The 22,682-nt window shown below is 38.7% G+C and overlaps 1 protein-coding gene and 1 non-coding gene across 2 annotated transcripts; one reads left to right on the top strand and one right to left on the bottom strand.

Moving 5' to 3' along the window:
* Positions 1-3,976: 3,976 nt before the first annotated feature.
* On the bottom strand, positions 3,977-17,352 carry LOC129925002 (uncharacterized). Its single transcript, XM_056022802.1, has 2 exons — positions 17,284-17,352; positions 3,977-4,378 (listed from the first exon to the last, which is right to left on the bottom strand). Exons 1-2 carry the CDS (start codon positions 17,350-17,352, stop codon positions 3,977-3,979), a joined length of 471 nt encoding a protein of 156 aa, XP_055878777.1.
* Positions 17,353-18,274: 922 nt separating this feature from the next.
* Trnak-uuu (transfer RNA lysine (anticodon UUU)) lies at positions 18,275-18,347 on the top strand. Its single transcript has one exon. It is a non-coding gene; the product is annotated as a tRNA-Lys (tRNA).
* The last annotated feature ends 4,335 nt before the right edge of the window (positions 18,348-22,682 follow it).

Genomic DNA, 22,682 nt, shown 5'->3' with positions numbered 1-22,682 from the left:
AAATAGTCGAAGTCGACTGTGCCCTTATTTAATAGACTAAATTGGTGTTTCTTTAAAAGGCTGGATTATTTCATTCTAGATTCTATACTGTTTGTTCTATGGTGATAAATACGTAATGAGCTCGCAGAGAACACTCCAAGTCATCAACATCTTCTACACTCAAGGACTCAACTAGATCTAACAAATCACCCAACAGAGGCACCCCAAGATCCCGGAGTTAAAAATCCCAGGATTCGAACCCAGGACCTCGATACGGATGCAAAGCGCTTTACTGCTCAGGTACAATAAACAAAATTGTGTAAACTGTTAACTTGATCCAGGAAAAGGGTGTGGGAGAAATAACAAGTATGAAATTTGTACCAGAGTGAGCTGATGTAAATGTTGTACAAACAGTTCTTGTGTACAGTTTCCAGCCTGACCTTCTTCTCCCATCTCTGTTAATAGTCGGGAGCCGACTCTGCATTTCTCCAGCTACTCACACTGCAGACATAAGCGTCGATGACCGGTTTTTTTTTATGGTGAGTCATTTTCTAGCCGGATATATTTACAGTTAATGTTTTAACATCACTTTCGTAAGTGGGGTGCGGCTAGATGTCTAAGAAAACACTTAGAAGGAAGATATGCATTTTTAAAAACCAAAGTTAAAACCTAGCTATGACAGTAGACATCTACTTCCTGTTACATAATTAGAAGGGACAGTAAGTGGTAGTAATTATATACAAATACATTTTTTTTGGCTTGGAACGCTGGCACAAGATGCCCTAGTTACATTTATATATGTTCATCTTACTAGGTATTTAGACAAAAATCATACATATAACTTTGTGTGTTTGTGTCCATCTTATGTATTTAATAATTATCTGTGTCCATCTTATGTGATTAATAGTTATCTGACTAGCATTATAATGTGTGTGTGTGTGTGGGGGGGGGGGGTAATATTGTAGGAAAAAAACAACAACAAGAAAAATGACACAATGAAACAATTTTGTTCACACGAAAATGTTTTATTTCATTTACGATATCTCCAATTAGAAAAATAAAGATAAGATGGCGGAATGTCATCCTGTGCATTGTGCAGACCTAGACTGTAGCTTGAAAAGGTAGGGAGGGGGGGCGGTGGCGGGAAGCTTATGAATATCACGGTCTCAGGTAGGAATCTGAAATTTCCTTGTATGCTTTGCAAGTTTCGGATGTTCCTTCAGAATTGAAGATTATTACATCCTAGCCCAAACCTCCTACAGGACGGAGGGGAGGTGGGGGGCAGCGGCCAGGGTTCGAACCCGGGACCATTGAAACGACAGTCCCGAGCGCCGATTCAGGACAACAGAAAGCAATACAGGTATTTTATAGTATGTACTCATTGGTGGTAATAGTATAGATGTAACAATAGAATCTACTTACTATATATATATATATACATAGGCCTATATATTGTCGTAACTCTGATATGTACCTCTGTGATGAGCACCGACATGTCGTTCTGCGAAAGGTGCACTGCTGAGAACTAGACTAGAAAGGAATGTCTAGAACTTATAAAGAGGCTGTGCTTTAGGCAGACATTGTCAATTTGTGTTTACAATGTCATGTTCACCTGTAATTAAACATATGTATATTGTTGAGTTGCCTCCCGTGAGCCACTACCTAATTTTGCTTATACAAATTACTATATTGTCTTCCATTACTATAATGTCTTCCATTACTATACTGTCTTCCTTTGGTGCAAAAAGAGACACTGGACATTTCACAGTTTGATATTACCTCAAAAATTACATCTTCATGTAGTGGCAAACACTATTGAACTGAATATTAAACTTCCTGAAGATTAAGTTTTTCAAACACAATCTTTCTCTATAATAACTGTATAAACGTACCAAAAATCTGTAACCTCAAGATGGTGGGCCAACAAAATTTGAAACCTTCTTGATTTATATTATTTTCAATGTCTTGGAAACGAAAGGAACAGTCCGAAATTTTAAAATGAATATATTCCTCTTGAAATTCTGGGTTTACAGTTTAATATCAACAAAGAAGTGTTACTAAACAAATATTAGGCAGCGATGTTTTAATACATTAAGTGGGAAGCGTGGTCGAGAGGCTAAGTGCGCTTGAACTTGGCTTGTTCTGGCTACCTAGAAGGGGCTCGTCGGTTCGACACCCGGCTCTTGCAGAGTTGCGTTTACTGAGCGCCTAAAGGCAGCACGGAAAACCAACTCCTAGATACCCCCTCCCCCCCCCCACTGGTCCACAAATGAGATTGGACCAAAGCGCTCTGAGCATGCTATAAGAATGAAAGTAGCACTATATAAAAGCTATAATAATAATACAAAGAACATTTCCTTTTTTATGGAGATATTGTAATGCAGATGCATTCAGTTTAAGATAATATAATTTCAGTTCATATTTCATTAACGAACTGCAGATCACAATGTTATAATGATGCTACCCTGATGTCAGATAATAAATATATTAAACGTTCAACAAAGAATTTAGTAGGCCTTCATCAACAAGTAAATAATTTAATAAAGCGTTGTTTGTAATTTGTGTAAAATTAAAACATCAAAACGGCTGCGCCAAAAAGTCTCGTCCCGTCAAAGACAATATCTCTGTTAGGTCTGTTTCATTAATTTTGTGAATCATTTGTTCTCTTTTGCATTAAATGAACTTTGACCTGAGTAATTCCTTTAGCTGTAAACACTTGACGACATAAAACTTATTTTTTTAAATTTAATATTTTTAAGCATTTTTGTTTTACTATGATATTCATTAAAATAGTCATTTTGTTTTCTTTGTAGGTGAATATACAAACAACATGGAGTCTTTTTGTTAGTCACTAGATTCAATGTTCACTGAGAGAGATTGAGTACTTTGGTTGGTCACTAGATTCAATGTCCACTGAGAGAGATTGCGTTTTTTGGTTGGTCACTAGATTCAATGTCCACTGAGAGAGATTGCGTTTTTTTGGTTGGTCACTAGATTCAATGTTCACTGAGAGAGATTGCGTTTTTTGGTTGGTCACTAGATTCAATGTCCACTGAGAGAGATTGCGTTTTTGGTTGGTCACTAGATTCAATGTCCACTGAGAGAGATTGCGTTTTTTGGTTGGTCACTAGATTCAATGTTCACTGAGAGAGATTGCGTTTTTTGGTTGGTCACTAGATTCAATGTTCACTGAGAGAGATTGCGTTTTTTTGGTAGATTCAATGTTCACTGAGAGAGATTGAGTTTTTTTGGTTGGTCACTAGATTCAATGTTCACTGAGAGAGATTGCGTTTTTTGGTTGGTCACTAGATTCAATGTTCACTGAGAGAGATTGCGTTTTTTTGGTAGATTCAATGTTCACTGAGAGAGACTGAGTTTTTTTGGTTGGTCACTAGATTCAATGTTCACTGAGAGAGATTGAGTTTTTTGCTTGATCACTAGATTCAATGTCCACTGAGAGAGATTGAGTTTTTTTGGTTGGTCACTAGATTCAATGTTCACTGAGAGAGATTGCGTTTTTTTGGTAGATTCAATGTTCACTGAGAGAGATTGAGTACTTTGGTTGGTCACTAGATTCAATGTCCACTGAGAGAGATTGAGTACTTTGGTTGGTCACTAGAGTCAATGTCCACTGAGAGAGATTGAGTACTTTGGTTGGTCACTAGATTCAATGTCCACTGAGAGAGATTGAGTACTTTGGTTGGTCACTAGATTCAATGTCCACTGAGAGAGATTGAGTCTTTTTGTTAGTCACTAGATTCAATGTCCACTGAGAGAGATTGAGTCTTTTTGTTAGTCACTATATTCAATGTCCACTGAGAGAGATTGAGTCTTTTTGTTAGTCACTAGATTCAATGTCCACTGAGAGAGATTGAGTCTTTTTGTTAGTCACTAGATTCAATGTCCACTGAGAGAGATTGAGTCTTTTGGTTGGTCACTAGATTAAATGTCCACTGGTCCACTGAGAGAGATTGGGTCTTTAGGCTGGTCACTAGATTTAATGTCCACTGAGAGAGATTGAGTCTTTTGGTTGGTCACTAGATTTAATGTCCACTGGTCCACTGAGAGAGATTTTGTCTTTAGGCTGGTCACTAGATTTAATGTCCACTGGTCCACTGAGAGAGATTGGGTCTTTAGGTTGGTCACTAGATTCAATGTCAACTGGTCTACTGAGAGAGATTGAGTCCTTTGGTTGGTCACTAGATTCAATGTCCACTGGTCCACTGAGAGAGATTTTGTCTTTAGGCTGGTCACTAGATTTAATGTCCACTGGTCCACTGAGAGAGATTGGGTCTTTAGGTTGGTCACTAGATTCAATGTCCACTGGTCTACTGAGAGAGATTGAGTCCTTTGGTTGGTCACTAGATTCAATGTCCACTGGTCTACTGAGAGAGATCAGCTGCCAATTATGTTCTTGTTTTCTTTTGTGTATTTAAAATCTTCGTCGTTTAAGGCGCTCGTCACGTGACTTCGACCTCTCCACAACCCCCCCCCCGAATCTTACCTGCGCGTGCTTTCTTTTCAACTCACAATGATGTCATCCAACTCTTGAGATGTGGAAAAGGGGGGGGGGGGGACAGATGTCATTCAGCTCTTCATTCTCACTCCAGAGAGTTATCTTTCCCTGCCTGTTGTTGCCGTGACGACACAACTAAACAACTTCACGGCGGCAGCACCAAATCAGTGCGCGCTTGTGTTTGTAGGACCAACATGCGGAGGTTTCTATGTTGGTCTTGGAGGGAAGTCTTCCTCGCGACGTTGGTTATCTTCGTATTTTTTTTAAAGTTTGTTTCATTGTTTCATCTCTCTCACACACACACAAACACCACACACAAACACCACACATCATGTTATCTCTTCTTTTTTTTCTTTCTATCCCACAAGTATTACTAGCGAGACAACTCCTAGTTTAAAATGCTTAAAATTAATCTTGTTCCCTCCCTTTGCATTTTTTTTTTACCCGTTTTGGTTTTTCGTCTATTTTGAAAAGTTGTTTTGACTTTTCTTATTTGTCTCTCTCTCTCTCTCTCTCTCTCTCTCTCTCTCTCTCTCTCTCTTCCTCGTCCCTTCTCACTCTTCATCTCTCTCCATTTATATTATCTTTCATCTCTCTTCCTCTCTCTCTCTCCATTCTCTTCCTCTCTCTTCCTCATTTCATTGCTTTCTTCTCTCCTCTCTCCATTTATCTCTTCTCTGTCACCTCCATCTCATCTTTTTCCTGTCCTTCTCTCTCCAACTCTCGCTCACTCTTCTTTCTCTCTTTCTCTCTCTCGCCTCTCTTTTTCTTTCCTACATTTGTATTACCTAAACAAATGTCAACATAGCGACTTACCTTCCCCGCACTAATTGATTCTCATGCTGTAACGTGCCATCCCCCCCACCTATATGGGGTTCTCACCCAGTGCTGTGTCATCAGCATCTAAGAAAGCACCTAGATGCCACTTGATAGTCTGCTGGCGTCAGGTGTCACTGACATTTTGTTGAGATGTCACTACGCTTCAGTGACACTCGATATCCTCCTGTGCTTCACCTTGATGACAGCACACTGGTGTGCTACGATGTGTATGTCTTACTCGAGAGGTTTTTTTGCACGTGAAGAGGAGTGTATATTGTTTCCCTCTTTTCGATTGGTGGACATTTGTCACGTGATTGACCACATCCAAAAGAGCTCAGGCACCCGCGTGAATTAGTCATCGTGATAGGGCCAGATCTTAGATTTATTATCCCTTACTTAATAGAAAAGAAGTTAGAACAAAGCAGTCTGACACAAAGAGTTCTGGGTTCAAATCCAGTCCAGAAACTCTAAAAACTCTCATGGAAAAATGAGTTTTGGTAGATAATGATACTTTCAGTAATTGTTATTGTTTTGTATGACTAGGGGCGGAACGGTTGTATGATCCACCAATCCTGAGCGATGTGCCAGCGAGGAAATTGTTGATGAGGGATTTTAAAACTTTGCAGGTAGATATGTTTATACTTTCACGTCTCATCTGTCCCTTGACTTTCGTCGTAGGGGGCGCTGTGACAGTTCGTCGTAGGGGGCGCTGTGACAGTTCGTCGTAGGGGGCGCTGTGACAGTTCGCGCAACCAAATCCCTCCAGGTCAGCAACTGTTCTTAGCAATTTATACGTTAGAAACAACTAATCATGTTGTTGCCTTTTCAAGTGTTTATTTTAAAAATGTCAAAATCATGGAATAAAAAAGTAATCGATTCCAACTGTTTCAGGGTCAGCTTGTACAGTAAACTTTTGAACACATGGAGATTTTATTTGGCTTACCTATATTTCAGGTAGCCGACACCCACGCACACTGGCGTCTCTTTTTTTCAATACATCTTAAAATGTCCATATTATGAGGACAGCTAGGAATGGGTACCCATAATATGGACGTAATTTCTGGCCTGGATCGGTAATGGTAATGCCAGGACCGACCTTTGACACCACCCCCCCCCCCCATGTATGTGACAGTTGTCGACTCTGACCTTTATTTAAGGCCAACACACATTATATTAGCTTTCTTGGCAAGTCTTAACTCCAATGTCAGTAGAGCTCACAGTAAAAGAGCTGTAATGGTACAATCCGTCATGAGCCAATTTCACGTAGATTTACCGTGACAAACACCTTCGTGTTTTTGAGATAGATAGAAAGACTTTGCCAGCGAGAACGATAGAAGTTTCTCATTTAGAACAAAGAGTCAAGTTGCCCTCTCCCTCTCTCTCTCTCTCTCTCTCTCTCTCTCTCACTCTCTCTTAACCTGTCTATGCTCTGCACTTTATCTCTCTTTTACTCTGTCCAAAGGATGAAGCCCAGATCGTTGTCTCTCGCAGCTAAATCAATTTTCCAATCAAATACACAACACACAAACTATTTTAAGCCAAACTAAGATTTTGTCGGCCGAAATAAAAAAAAAACTTCACAAATAGTTTTTTTGTTTTGTTTTACACTCACTCTTGAGTCTTTCAGCTCTCTTGCGACATTTGCATTATAAGGAAAGGGTGGGGCGGCAGGGTTGGGTGAGCAGGAGGTGGGGGACTTCAGTGTACAAGTTTTGACTCCCAGATAAAGATTCCTGATAATTCCACGAGATAACTTCTAATGGCCAAGATGGACTCAGTTGGTTTTTTTGAAGTGTCCGTTTGAAGGGCGCGGCATCCATTTCAAACAAATGGATATCTGGATGAGTGTGTGGATAAATCCGGTTATGATGAAGCGACAGGGGGAGAGATTGGGGTGGGGGGGAGGATGATTTGTTTGTCGCAAAAACACAAAAACAATAAAACATGAGAAAAACTAAGAAACGAATGCATTTGTGAAATGGTTTTATTCTACAAGTTTGCTTCAAGGCAGTGGCTCTCAATCCTTGAGTCACGACAAGGGAACAAAAGAGTCATGACAAGGGAACAAAAGAGTCATGACAAGCGAACAAAAGAGTCATTACAGAGACACAAATAAAAAGAACCAGTCTTTAAACTATCAACTACAGTTACGTTGAACTGTGGTTAAACTGACCTAATAATTCAGTTATACTGACCTTTAGTTATACAGACTTTCTTTATTATATTGATAATATATATTCTGACCAATAGTTATACTGACTAATAGTTATACTTACCTATATCTATACTACCCTTTTACTTATACTGACCTATATTTATACTGACCAATAGTTATACTGATCAATAATTATACTAACCAATAGTTATACTGATCTATAGTTATAATGACCTTTAGCTATACTAACCTATATCTATACTGACCAATAGTTATACTGACCTATATCTTTACTGACCAATAGTTATACTGACCTATAACTATACTGACCCCCTAGTTATACTGACCTATAACTATACTGATCAATAGTTATACTGACCTATACTTATATTTATCTATAGTTATACTGACCTATATCTATACTGATCAGTAGTTATACTGACCTATAGTTATACTGACCTATAGTTATACTGACCTATAGCTATACTGACCTACATCTATACTGACCAATAGTTATACTGACCTATATCTATACTGACCAATAGTTATACTGACCTATAGTTATACTGACCTATAGCTATACTGACCTATATCTATACTGACCAATAGTTATACTGACCTATAGCTATACTAACCAATAGTTATACTGACCTATAGCTATACTGACCAATAGTTATACTGACCTTTAGTTATACTGACCTATAGCTATACTGACCTAAAGCTATACTGACCAGTAGCTATAGTGACGTTTAGTTGCATTGACATTTTCCTATCAGGACATTTAAGTCAATCATTTTTATTAATGTTTCAAGCACCCGCCGATCGAGTTTATCCAACAAACACAAACCAGTCGTAAGAATTCAAGTAGTACTAAGAGTTGCGACGCTAAAGAACTTGTTAACTGAATTACTGAAAGTCTTTGATGTTGCATAATGTCGCCAAGATGCTATGAAAATAAAACGATACGTTTTCAAACATCAAGTATTTCAACTTCAAGTCTGACAGTACATGAATGTAAAAGTGCATGTCAACAGAGAATTGTGCCAAGTCCTAAAGTGTATTTTCTACTTGAGAAATCAAAGTCCATGAACCCAGTGCATGGCCTCATTAAAGAAGTACAGGCCATGTGACATGCTTTTACAGGCGACATGTATGTAGTTAGTATGTGTTCTGAGAAAGACAAGAGATGTCGTTTATACGATAACTAATGTCGTTTATACGGTAACTAATGTCGTTTATAAGGTAAATAATGTCGTTTATAAGGATGACGTATAGATGATGTTTGTACAGAAAATGTACAGATGATTTTTTCTGGTGTACATAGGATGTTTGAGGGATATGCAGATGACGTTTTGGGTATAGATTTGTACTAATAATCTAAGAATTGTGTACAAATGATAAATCGATGATAAGTAAATAGTCTCCCAATGATAAGTCTGATGTACACAGGCATGTAAATGGGTTGTGTACATTGAACTAACAAGTATGACATCATGTACAGGCACTTTCTCTGGGGACTGAGACTCTATCAGCCACGTTAACAATAAAGCTTCCTCCACTTTTCTGAACACTGGACATCAATTATTTCAGAGAATTTATGATCATACGATAAACTAACAAAACATAACTTGAATTTTAAAAATTATAGAAGCATTTTTATTGCTTACCCTTTTCTCACGCCATCATACCTGGCTTCTTTCCTATTCTCACATCATCATACGTGGCTTCCTTCCTATTCTCACGTCATCATACCTGGCTTCCTTCCTATTCTCACGTCATCATACCTGGCTTCCTTCCTATTCTCTCGCCATCATACCTGGCTTCCTTCCTATTCTCACGTCATCATACCTGGCTTCCTTCCTATTCTCTCGCCATCATACCTGGCTTCCTTCCTATTCTCACGTCATCATACCTGGCTTCCTTCCTATTCTCTCGCCATCATACCTGGCTTCCTTCCTATTCTCTCTCCACCATACCTGGCTTCCTTCCTATTCTCTCTCCATCATACCTGGCTTCCTTCCTATTCTCTCGCCATCATACCTGGCTTCCTTCCTATTCTCACGTCATCATACCTGGCTTCCTTCCTATTCTCACGCCATCATACCTGGCTTCCTTCCTATTCTCTCGCCATCATACCTGGCTTCCTTCCTATTCTCACGTCATCATACCTGGCTTCCTTCCTATTCTCTCGCCATCATACCTGGCTTCCTTCCTATTCTCACGTCATCATACCTGGCTTCCTTCCTATTCTCTCGCCATCATACCTGGCTTCCTTCCTATTCTCTCGCCATCATACCTGGCTTCCTTCCTATTCTCACGTCATCATACCTGGCTTCCTTCCTATTCTCTCGCCATCATACCGGGCTTCCTTCCTATTCTCTCTCCATCATACCTGGCTTTCTTCCTATTCTCTCTCCATCATACCTGGCTTCCTTCCTATTCTCACGTCATCATACCTGGCTTCCTTCCTATTCTCTCGCCATCATACCTGGCTTCCTTCCTATTCTCTCGCCATCATACCTGGCCTCCTTCCTTTTCTCTCGTCATCATACCTGGCTTCCTTCCTATTCTCTCGCCATCATACCTGGCTTCCTTCCTATTCTCTCTCCATCATACCTGGCTTCCTTCCTATTCTCTCTCCATCATACCTGGCTTCCTTCCTATTCTCACGTCATCATACCTGGCTTCCTTCCTATTCTCACGTCATCATACCTGGCTTCCTTCCTATTCTCTCGCCATCATACCTGGCTTCCTTCCTATTCTCTCTCCATCATACCTGGCTTCCTTCCTATTCTCTCTCCATCATACCTGGCCTCCTTCCTATTCTCTCTCCATCATACCTGGCTTCCTTCCTATTCTCACGTCATCATACCTGGCCTCCTTCCTATTCTCTTGCAATCCAACCTGGCCTCTATTAGCCAGTTCATCATTTAATTTTCTAATTCAAGAGACCAATTTGTAAAAAAAAAAAAATTAAGTAATGTTTCATTTTTTTTAAAATGTAGATATTTTGGTCTTCAACGAAACTGTCATTTCAAACTGTATATTTTTTTTACAGTAACTGACCACTTTTTTTTACTAGACGTAAGTATATTATTGATATACCGTAATAATATATACCAATGGTGATAATGTAGTTTCAGGAGAATTCTCTTTAAAAAAATGGAGTAACCATTCAAACAATGTGGGAACCCCTGAGCTCGAGATTGCGTCACGCCGCGTCTCTTAGTTCTATAAAACCTTTCATTATTTCTCATCTATTTTTTTTAAATCGAACAAGGAAAAAAAAAGAGATGGGGAAGCTTGAAGCAAACTACAACAACACTGCATTTGTGAATTAATAGAATTAGATGGCTTAGAGTTCAGTGGCTCGTGATAGGCCCAAGTAGTGTTGTCTAATCCACTTGGCCACAGAGTGGTAAATACCTAGTTATCTTCCTTGATTGGTAATTTGTGTTGTGTCTTTTTTCCAGGAAGCTCTAGATAAGGATGTGGGGCTGCTCAGAGCCATTCACAATGGCGATGTTAAAAAAAAAATACGACAAAGGCAAACTCACAGACAAACTCACACAAACACACACTCCCAAGTATGCGTGAGTATGTATTGGCTGTGGTAGTAGAAGCAGTTATTTGAAGTGAGGTGGTGTTGTTTTTCGTCGTATTTGGGGGTTTTTCTTTATTGCAGGCCACTTAGGAGCAATATGGAAGTAATTTAGATTACAGTCAGAGACAGATAGGCTCATGTTTTTAAACAAGACCAACATTTAAAACAAGACAAACATTTAAAACAAGACAAACAGTTCAAACAAGACAAACAGTTCAAACAAGACAAACAGTTCAAACAAGATAAACATTTAAAACAAGACAAACAGTTCAAACAAGACAAACAGTTCAAACAAGACAAACAGTTCAAACAAGACAAACAGTTCAAACAAGACAAACAGTTCAAACAAGATAAACATTTAAAACAAGACAAACAGTTCAAACAAGACAAACAGTTCAAACAAGACAAACAGTTCAAACAAGACAAACAGTTCAAACAAGACAAACAGTTCAAACAAGACAAACAGTTCAAACAAGACAAACATTTAAAACAAGACAAACATTTAAAACATGACAAACATTTAAAACAAGACAAACAGTTCAAACAAGACAAACAGTTCAAACAAGACATTTGTTAAAAAGACAATACCTCCATTATACAAATTAAAATAAAATGTTGATTTTAATTTTAAAAAAAAAAAAAAAAATTTGGTTCAAACGGAGATCGAGCCCGTGATTTTTCACACCGTCAGTGACGTGACCGTCTTCTGCATGAACGTGCGTAGTACAAATAAGGCAATCGGGCTTTAATAAGGCAATCGGGCTTTAATAAGGCAATCGGGCTTTAATAAGGCAATCGGGCTTTAATAAGGCAATCGGGCTTTAATAAGGCAATCGGGCTTTAATAAGGCAATGCATACTTTAGCGATTATTTATCATTATATGGACATCTAGATCTAACACTAGACCTAGACTTACTTATTTAAAACTAGAAAAAATCTAGATGTACTTCTTGATCTAGATTCTTGATGTAATCTGTATTAGATTTATATAGAAAATATAAGTAAAGATTAGATAATCTTTCAATAATCTTGAAGCAACTTTCAACTTAGCCGTTACCTCATAAGTTCAGTACACTACAGCTAACAACGCTATGTTTTTATTTCTTATTATAATTGACCAACTCCAATGATATCCCTTTAAATCTAGGCCATAGACATAAATAAATATAGACTGGCCGAAGGAAGTAACTTCATGTAACTTGAAAACATGCATATCTATTGTATTCGGATTTGGAAAAGTACAACATTAATAAAAACATAATCAAAGTTATCCAGAACCTCTACAAGGAGGCCACCAGTGCGGTGTACTTCAACAATAATTTTGGGGACTGGTTCAAAACCACAGTTGGAGTAAGACAAGGCTGCCTACTGTCACCAACACTCTTCAATATCTTCCTTGAAAGGATAATGGAAGATGCCCTCGAGGGCTATGAAGGTACTGTTAGCATTGGAGGAAGAAGAATTACTAACTTGCGCTTCGCAGATGACATTGACGGCCTAGCAGGGACAGAAGAAGAACTAGCTGACCTGGTGATGCGCATTGACAAGACTTACGCAGCATATGGCATGCAAATAAATGCCGAAAAAACTCAAATTATGACCAATAGCCATCAGGGCTTTAAAAGAGGCATCAGTATTGGAGGTGAAAAGCTAACTAGTGTTGACAGCTTAAAATACCTCGGAGCTATTGTCTCAGATGAGGGAACAAAACCCGAATTATTGGCCCGAATAGCACAGTCCACAGCAGCCCTTTCAAAACTTAAAATAATATGGAAAGATAAGGGCTTAGCCCTCGGTACCAAAATTAGACTGATGCGCTCTCTGGTCATGGCCACATTTTTATATGCTTGTGAGTCGTGGACGTTGAATGCAGAGCTTGAGAGGAGGATCCTAGCAATGGAATTGAGATGCTACAGAAGGATCCTAGGCATCACATTCAAAGACCGCATCACAAACCAAGAAATCAGAGACAGGGTTACTGTAGCGATCGGAGCTCATGACGACCTGCTTACTATTGTGAAAAAACGAAAGCTTAAAACCTTTGGCCACATTACGAGATCTACGGGGCTCGCAAAGACCTTTCTTCAGGGAACAGTGCCAGGGAAAAGAAGAAGAGGCAGACAGAAAAAGCGATGGGAGGACAACATTAAAGAATGGACAGGCCTGCCATTGAGAGAGGTTCTGAACAAGGCAAAAAAAAGGGAGGAATGGAGAAAGACGGTCGACAAATCTTGCCTGGTGCCCCAACGGTCCAACAGACTAAGGGATAGGTAAAAGGTAAAAAAAAGGATTTCCGAATTATGAAAAATTGCATGATCTTCATTCTTAGAGATTAAACATTACACTAGTGAACATATTGTAATACTTATATATAAAGGTTATGGCTGAAATAGATATGAATACTTAACTTTTATACTGCTCATAAATGCTTTATAATAAAGTACACAAAATTGCAAGTCACAAATTTTCGTTGCATAAAACTCTTTTATCGGCCCGTCTATATTTATTTATGTCTATGATCTAGACTTTGAAGACGATGCGCACTTTTTTTCTGAACATCAATTTACTATACTCTTGAATCAATAAAGCCTTACATTGGGAAATTCCTGAACGCGATAGTCCTTTCAAAACCGATGTTGGCTCTTGATATAAGTCTAGTACTCAAGCCAAATTTACATTTATTTCTTTTTACTTTGAAAAACTATAACGGTCAAAGTAATATTTTCCTTGTGGCCTAGTAATTCTTTTCTTAGCGATAGACATCAAACGGTAAATTTCTAGCAAAATCGTTAGAGCCATTGTTGAGATCAGCATCCAATCTGGTTGCAGGTTCCACGACATTCTGATTTGAATAGATGTAAATACAGTCTTTTTGAATGGCTTTTTGAATGGTACTTGAAAGAAAGAAGTAAGAAATGGTAAGAAATGTTGGTGATTGATACAGGAACACGAAGCAAGCTGTAATAGACATTGTGGTCTTTTTTCTTCTTTGTGATTCTCCTACGCGTTGATCTCAATACGCTTTTGGAACTCTAGGCCCACGGAAGCTCGTCTTCATCTGCCTAGCTGAATAAACTTTTTTTTCTGGGAAAGTTCCAAGCAGATGTAAATTCTTACATCCCTATTTCCGATGGCCCGTATCCCAAGATGCTCGGGTTAGAAGCGAAGCAGAAGGCCGAGATCACCTAGGAAACTCCAACATACATTGGCATTCTACATTCTGAACATTCTATGTACAAAGATGGTCATGAAATAAGTTGTAACGGCAATAGTTGTTGTGATGAATATTGCTGTAGTTAAATGTGCAGCGCAGAACATGGCATAGCAATGTTATCAAAAAAATGATAAGCGTCGGTTACAAATTGCAAATTTAATTTCTGCCTAATTACAACTGAATATAACTTAAATACGAATAGAAAAGGTCCTTTATTGTGCAGTCTTCAAAATTGTTTGTACTGAGACCTCTATCATTTCATTGTAAGGAACTTTCTTATTGTTATCAAATCTCTTTGGATTCTTTGTTTTTATATATTATTATTATTATTATTGGAACACTTTCAGTTTCTCTACTACGGCGTTTCTCAAACTGTAACTACTTCACTAAAAATAAAATATGTTGGCACCCCTTCCTTAGCCAAGACTGTGATTTTTTTGGACCGTTACAACCCCTCAGAGGGTTCGGGGCAGAAGCCCGGCACCAAGCGTTTTCGTGCATTTCCGGTATGACGGTGAACTATTTCTCCAGAAAGAAAAGTAGTGGCCAAGAAGAAGAAGAAGAGCTGGGACAAGCCGATACTGAAGTGTGCGAGACATTGAAGGCACTAGACCATGCATGTTTGTGGTGAGCGTTTGTTATGGGCTTGACTGTCGGAGGATCATCTTCGTGGTTCGGCGTTTGTTTGAAGTAATTAACATTTTTCCTTAAAGTGTTGTTATGTTTCTGGTAATAATTAGATTTTAGATTTTCGGAATGTTGATAAAATGACCCGAAATTTACTCCTCCTGAAAATATTTAATATTTTAATTATTATTATTATTTTATTTTTTTTATAAATATCCAATACAGTATTTCATGATTTACCAGTAAAAAATATCCAATTTTCTGCTCCAGTCCAGTATGATCCTAAAGAGGTCTATTACTTTAATTAACTTCAATACCCATGGAGCATCTTGCGAGACTTAAATCAAAGTCGTAGGATCGCTCCCCCTCCCACACGCATATTTCATTGGCTTGAGGACCACTGCATCATAGGACATAATGTGATAGTATAGGTAGAGGAACTCTAATCCCATCTTTGTTTATTCCTAGTGTTTCCGCCTGAGGTCCTTTCACGCGAGACACATCGGTAACTTTATAACAGTCGCGAGGACCTGATAGTGAGTGTGGAAGGGTCATATAGTTGCCCCCCCCTTTTATTTTTTTCTCGCTCGAACAATAAAGCTTTCAACAATTCCTTTCCTAACTGTGTGCATAATGGGGAGGGGTGGCTTATCAGATTCCATAGTTACGTTTTTTTTTGTTTTTTTTTTAACTTAGATAAATAAATAAATAATGGCTTTTATATAGCACTACTTTCATGCTTATAGCATGCTCAGAGCGCTATAGTCCAATCTCATTTGTGGGCCAGTGGGGGGGAGGGGTAATCTAGGAGTAGGTTTTCCGTGCTGCCTTTAGGCGCTCAGAAATTACAACTCTGCTCGAGTCGAGCCCCCTTCATAGGTAACCAAGCCAAGCCAAGTACTTAGCCACTCGACCACTTTTCAAAGTAAAACAAAAAAACTTGCAACTTTTCTAGATGGCTGAATCATTTTATCTTTATCATTCTGCGAATACGTTAATAAAAAAAATATGTTATTTGTACATACATTTATGTTTAGATGTATGTAGTCCTGAGCACGTTGAATATTAAGTGAAGTCCTTATTTTCTGTGTCATTTTTTTTTGATAGCTAATTGAATTTGGGTTTGTAGACGTTGAGACTTTTGGTTCCTAATTCATAGAACTCCAGTTTGTACAATTATCGACTTATGGGAGCTTATAGAGCTCTCAAGCTCGGGGTACGTACTCCGTAGACCCATAGAACTCCAGTTTGTACACTTATCGACTTATGGGAGCTTATATAGCTCTCAGGCTCGGGCAACGTACTCCGTAGACCCATAGAACTCCAGTTTGTACAATGATCGACTCATGGGAGCTTATAGAGCTCTCAGGCTCGGGGTACGTACTCCGTAGACCCATAGAACTCCAGTTTGTACAATGATCGACTCATGGGAGCTTATAGAGCTCTCAGGCTCGGGGTACGTACTCCGTAGACCCATAGAACTCCAGATTGTAAACCTAAAGATCACCAGTTTTTTCACCTATAGACCTCCAGTTTATACACCTACAGTTTGTAGAACTATAAACTCCCAGTTTATAGACCTCCAGTTTATAGACCTCCAGTTTATTGACCTGTAGAATTCCAGTTTGGCAGTTTGTAGATCTAAAGATCACCTGTTTGTGGACTTACAAATCTCCATTTGTAGACCTATAAACCTCCAGTTTTTTTTTTACCTATAGACCTCCAGTTTGTAGACATATAGGTCTTTGTAGACCGATTGCATTCGACTTTGCAGAAAGTACTATCCGGATTCGTACATAGTTTTGATATTGAAAATGAAAATTGTGTGAAATTGGACAGATTACTTAAAAAAAAAAAAACGAGAAAGAAGGGAAAAAAATGTTTAGTGTTAGGAGATAACATTAAAACATTCAGATTATGGTCATCTGTTATGGCTATACAATCTGTTTCAAGCTGACCGCAGTCGAAAAGCATTTGATGAGTTTTTAATATGATTCTGTTCAATAACGTTCTTCCTGCGGTGGCGGTCAGTGGCACGAGCTCCTGACGTCCGCCAGCGTCTCCCATCTGTCTAGCCTGACCACGCGCCAGCCAACGCGACCAGAAGACGCCGAAGAAAAGGAAGCTATGAAAAAAAATGTTGATGATCATTAGCAGCCAATAACTTCCCAGCACCGCTTCCGGTTTCGATATTTTCGCTGCGTTTCCGCTTCTTTTAACCTTGACGTAAAGCGTTTAATCACCCTCCACTTCCCCTCCCTCCGCCTCTTCAGATTTGCCCTGCCCTTGAATAAGGACCACAAAAGATTTGTTGGACAGGCAACTTAGCGAAGGCCAGTTGTTTTGACGGGAATGTAATTGGGCTTACCTGGTCCGAGGGATTCCTCACCTGGGAGAAGTTCTGGTCACGTTCTGAACCTCCGGCATCCTGTCTCATTTTGTATTCTTTTGTGTACTCAAAGCAGGGTCGCCATCTCAACTTTAATATCCCTATTACAATGTTATGAAACCGTATGGGAGTTTCTTTTGATCTGGGTTGGTCAGATTGTGCCCATTACCCCCGCCCCCCTTCAAAGAAAACAACTGGGATTTTTTTTTTTTTTTTGGCTTCAACCATTTAAAGACTTAGAACACTTTGTTGTTTTAATGATTTTAAATGTTTTATAAGATGACATAGAATAATACCTGCATTGTGAACTTCGTTGAAATGTCCCGATTGACCAGTTCTATTTTTGCATTCTACTATATGCTTTACATCATACAGTGTTACAATCAGCAAACACACACACACACACACACACATAAAACATTAAAAAACAAACAAAACAAAAAACAGCAACCTAACATTTGATGTATTTGCATTTCATCCAATACAATTTTTCTAAGAATGAATTATTTTATTCTATTGTCTTTCTTCTGAGCGTCAAAAAAAATAAATAAATAAAAGAGCAGTGTAAATTTTCTGGGAGGGGTAGCGGAGCTGAGACAATTATCTATAATATATTTATAAGGGCCCTAACTCATTCATTTATTCAATTATTCGTCATTAATTCCACCACTTGCATTGGACACAATATATAAAGGTTTCACCTTTTATTATCTGCAACTATATCGCAGTCAATAGGCTATATCTTTTTAGGTAAATTTAACCATGATTATATAAGATAAGATAAGATATTTTCACGACGGAAACCACAGAGGTCAAATCATGGTTAAATTTACCAAAAAAGATTTTTATTTGCGATTTCGACCCCAATATGTTTTTTTTCTTTATCCGACATATCGAAAAGTGATTTTATGCACTATTTAAACTGTTTCTGTGCGTAAATTTTCTCTCATACATGATGACACGCCTGTCAGCCCGGTTAGCTCAGTCGGTAGAGCATCAGACTTTTAATCTGAGGGTCAAGGGTTCAAGTCCCTTATCGGGCGTAAACTTTTTTTTTGTTGTTGTGCGTAAAAAAATTTTTTAATCTAAGGATATTTTAAATTTAAAAAAAAAATTGTAAGTAATTTTCCATGTTCATATGTTCGTAAAGTTGAAGATTTTATACAAGTTTGTTTTGATTTCATCGTCAACCAGAGAGGTTCAGGTTTGTAATATAACTGCACACATTAGGCACACGCTTCCGTTTGTACACAGATTTCGTCTCTACATTTTATGGTTGTGTACATCGTAGAAATATCGAGTTTGTATTCAGTTATTTGAATTATTTTACATCTATTTGTATGTGTCACGTGAAGTTATCATTACTGGCCATACCAGCTGTTATTACTGGCCATACCAGCTGTTATTACTGGTCATACCAGCTGTTATTACTGGCCATACCAGCTGTTATTACACTGTTGTCCTTATGCTTAGAGATGGTTCACGTCTTTTTAAATACTTTTGAAAAAATCTTATTTACACTATAAGGTCTCATGTTCCACAGTTGAATTAAAAAGAGATACTGATTTCTTGTGTCTGTCGTAACTGCAACAGATTTCAGGCGTGGACTGACGATGGTATTGGGAATAATTATAGTACACAACATCGTTACATTGATGAATTGCTAAAGGCAGGCACCTAATGGTTCATGAGCCGGTGGTTGGTGACTGCTAGGGCGAGCTGTGATCGTGAAGTCTGAGTGTGTTCCATTGAATTACCAGTTTTTGATTTCAATCCTTATTCCAAACAGCGTCTCTCGCGTTTATTTGCAAGACACGTCACTTCTGTTTAACTCGAAACGCATCATTTTTTATCCAAGACATGTCACTTTCCATCAACTTAAGACATAAGTATTCAACTATATAAAAACACATCATTTTTTATCCAAGACACGTCACTTCCCATCAACTTAAGACATACGTATTCAACTATATAAAAACACATTATTTTATGGCCAACTCAAGACACATTGTTTTCTATTAATGTAACGTTTTCCTACTTGTGGCCACCGCCTGCCACATAATCAAATATCCCATAAATGTCCAACCAAAGTCTAGAACCCATTAGAGCACCATATGGTCCAAACAAATCTTGAGTTAAAAATTTCTACTCTCGCCTCAATATCGTTTGTTATTATATGATGCAGGGAGATTGTGGGAACTAGTCAATAGCCAAAACAAAGATTTAACAAAAGGAAATCGCCCATTGTTTTGCTATAAAAAGGTGATTTTTGAAAACATATATCTGTAGAACCCAAGCCGCATTATAAGTTTAGTTAAAAAATGGACTAGTAAGAGAAAGAGAGATGGTTGGAAGCGAGAAAGAGAGCGAGAGAGAATGGACGAGAGAGAAATAGTGAGAAAGAAATAGAGCGAGAGAGAATATAAGAGAAAGAGATAGAGAATGAAAGTGAAAAAGAGAGAGAGCTAGAGAAAGACAGAGAGCAAGAGAATATGAAAGAGAAAGAGAGAAAGAGAGAGAGTAAGCGAAAGAGAAGGTAAGAGAAAGAGATAGAGAATTAAAGAGAAAAAGAGAGAAAGAGAGAGAAAGAGAGAGAAAGAAGGAGAGCAAGAGAATATGAAAGAGAAAGAGAGAAAGAGAGAGAGAATGTAAGAGAAAGAGAATGTAAGAGAAAAAGAGAGAAAGAGAGAGAGAAAGAGAGAAAGCGAGAGAGAATGTAAGAGAAAGAGAGAGAGAGCGAGATAGAAAGAAAGAAAGAGAGAGAAAGAGAGTAAGATACAGATAGAAAGAAAGAGACATAAAACTATGACTATTTATAAGAGCACGTATGAAGAACGCCTGTGGAAGGGTGAAGGGAACACGATGGCATGAAAGAGGAAAGAAGAAGACTCGGAGAGGAAGTGGGACACATTTTTGACAAGGCCAAAGTTCCCCACCTTTTCTCTCTCTCTCTCTCTCTTCTTTTCACCTGACCACGTGACGTCTGTCAAATATTTGATGAAAGAACTTACACGGGGAGTGAGTTGTACCGCCGCCATGCACGTGCCGGGTCACCGGGTCATGCGATGCTGTAAATCAAATTTACCTTTTTTTGTGTGTCTGTGTGGGACAGTGGGTGTGTGGGACAGTGGTTGTGTGGGACAGTGGGTGTGTGGGGATGCTTCAATCCAACTCCCCCTCACGGACGTGCAAAGACTTATAAGAAGCTTCCCCCCCCCCCTTTTTTTTTCTCCCGTTAAAAATAAAAAAGAATGGAGGGAGTCGGGAATGTCCAGGTCATAAATATACAAGGAGAGGAAAGGGAGGGGGGGGTGTCGTGTGCCAGGCGGTTAGATCTCATTATGTATGCATAAAGTCAGCAGGGGCGTGGTTCAAGAGGGATGCTGAGAAGGGGGAGGAGGGGGGGGGAGACGTCTAGAAAGTCTCGTTTCATCTTGTAGTCTGTTGACTTAGCGAACAGAGAAGAATCACATAAAGGTAGATGTCAGCCCCTGTGCACGTGAGCTCGAGTGCTTGCGTGCGTGCGCGCGTGAGTGTGTGCACTTTCATTCTTGGTCAGTATGACTCTACAAATAGCCGCAGTGACTATCTGTTGTTAAGGACTTGCCCGCCTCTCTTTATTTCTCTTTTGAATTAATGATGAACGAATTCACAAATTCACAGCGATGGATGATAATACGGAATTGATGTAGACCTGGGCCACGAAATTAATCTGTTTTTACGGCCCGCGTGTTTCTTGATAATGTATGGCCCTCGGCCGTACGCTCATTAATGCATAAATTATACTTTTTAAATATATTTTTTTATTTCTATATTTATATATGTCTAAATATACATGTATAACTTATGAGAGTTTTTTCCTGTTATAATCTGATCCCTTTGTCTTTATATGTCATGTAGGCTAAAACTAGATCTACCTCCTATTCACATCTTCCCCTACTTATTCTGTCTTAAAAACAAACTGCTAACTGATCAAATACGAAACAATTAAAAATATTGTTTTAACACCCATAAATGTGTCACGGAACATAAAGCAGATATTGCACCAAGTTTATATTTAGATTTAATATTTGGAGCGCAAGGTCATGGTTGTATGTTGTTGACAAGTTTATTTAAAACGATAACGATTTTTCCATAAGCTCTAAAAATAGCTTAGATGATGCTAGAAAAAAAAAGGGGGGGGTGGGGGAGGCAAGAAACGGTATTCAAAGACTTGCATGTTCAGTTTTGAGTGAGATCTGCGACTTAGTAAATGAATTTAAATTGAACAGTATTGTACATTTATGTAGTGTGTATCAAACTGATTCCTAGTTCCAGAATTAAAGCTTTGTATTTATTTAAAAGAAGATTTCAGTTTTGAGTTCATACTTTGAAGTAGTATCTCCGGCATCACGATATTGGTTGAGAAATCAATAATTGTCTAATTCAGAGTATCATGGACACTTGCATCATCAGAAAAGATTATCTGATCCACTCTTATCTCATTCAATCAGCATATCGTGTCAGAACGATACCCAGTGTTATGGAGTGTGGGTATGTGTTTCTATGGTGACAGTGGGAAGAGGTTAGCGACTGGTTCTGAATGATGCAAGATAATCGGCACTGTCGTCCTAGGGAGAAGTGGAAGAGACGACTCCAGATTGCCAGAGTGAAAAGACGTGTTTTTGCAGTGAGTTAGATTTTGTTCAAAATACAATTTTCATATTATAGCTCATGACTACTACATTTATTCAATTTCATTTTAAGTCAGTGGATTTTCTCGATTTTAATAAAAGTTATACTGTTCAAAATAAGTGATTTAAGTTATTTCAAGCCTTACACGTTAAAATATAATACACCTCTACAGCAGTTCAGTTGTCTACCAGCAGTTTGGTCCCAGAAGTCAAACTACCGTCCACAACACACAACCTTGGTGAAGCCAAGAGCACATAACTTTGACTGTCGTGGAGCCAAGAGCACATAACTTTGACTGTCGTGGAGCCAAGAGCACATAACTTTGACTGTCGTGGAGCCAAGAGCACATAACTTTGACTGTCGTGGAGCCAAGAGCACATAACTTTGACTGTCGTGGAGCCAAGAGCACATAACTTTGACTGTCGTGGAGCCAAGAGCACATAACTTTGACTGTCGTGGAGCAAGACACACCCCGCTTTTCAGTCCACCAAACAATGTCTCGATTGTATACAGATTGAAAAGGGATGAAGTGTACACAGACGCGCACTTACACACAAACACACACACACACACACAGATACACTCGCACGAATATTCTAGAAAACACACAAAATAAAGTAACTAATCTTCTCCAAACTCAAGCCGCAAGCTGCAACGGAACTGGCGAGCCCAGCCTCAACAGAACATAAGCCTCTTGGTAAGCC

This window comes from Biomphalaria glabrata, chromosome 3, assembly GCF_947242115.1.
Source record: "Biomphalaria glabrata chromosome 3, xgBioGlab47.1, whole genome shotgun sequence".
In the NCBI taxonomy this organism is placed as follows: domain Eukaryota; kingdom Metazoa; phylum Mollusca; class Gastropoda; family Planorbidae; genus Biomphalaria; species Biomphalaria glabrata.
This window is presented reverse-complemented; position numbering and strand designations above follow the sequence as displayed.

What these genes read in the sequence shown, in the direction of transcription:
- LOC129925002 (XM_056022802.1), bottom strand. Translation starts at nt 17,352, where the DNA reads ATGAGACAGGATGCCGGAGGTTCAGAACGTGACCAGAACTTCTCCCAG. An exon ending in TGAGGAATCCCTCGGACCAG is followed by an intron (nt 4,379 to 17,283) that starts GTAAGCCCAATT and finishes CATAATTGGCAG; the next exon opens with CTGATCTCTCTCAGTAGACC.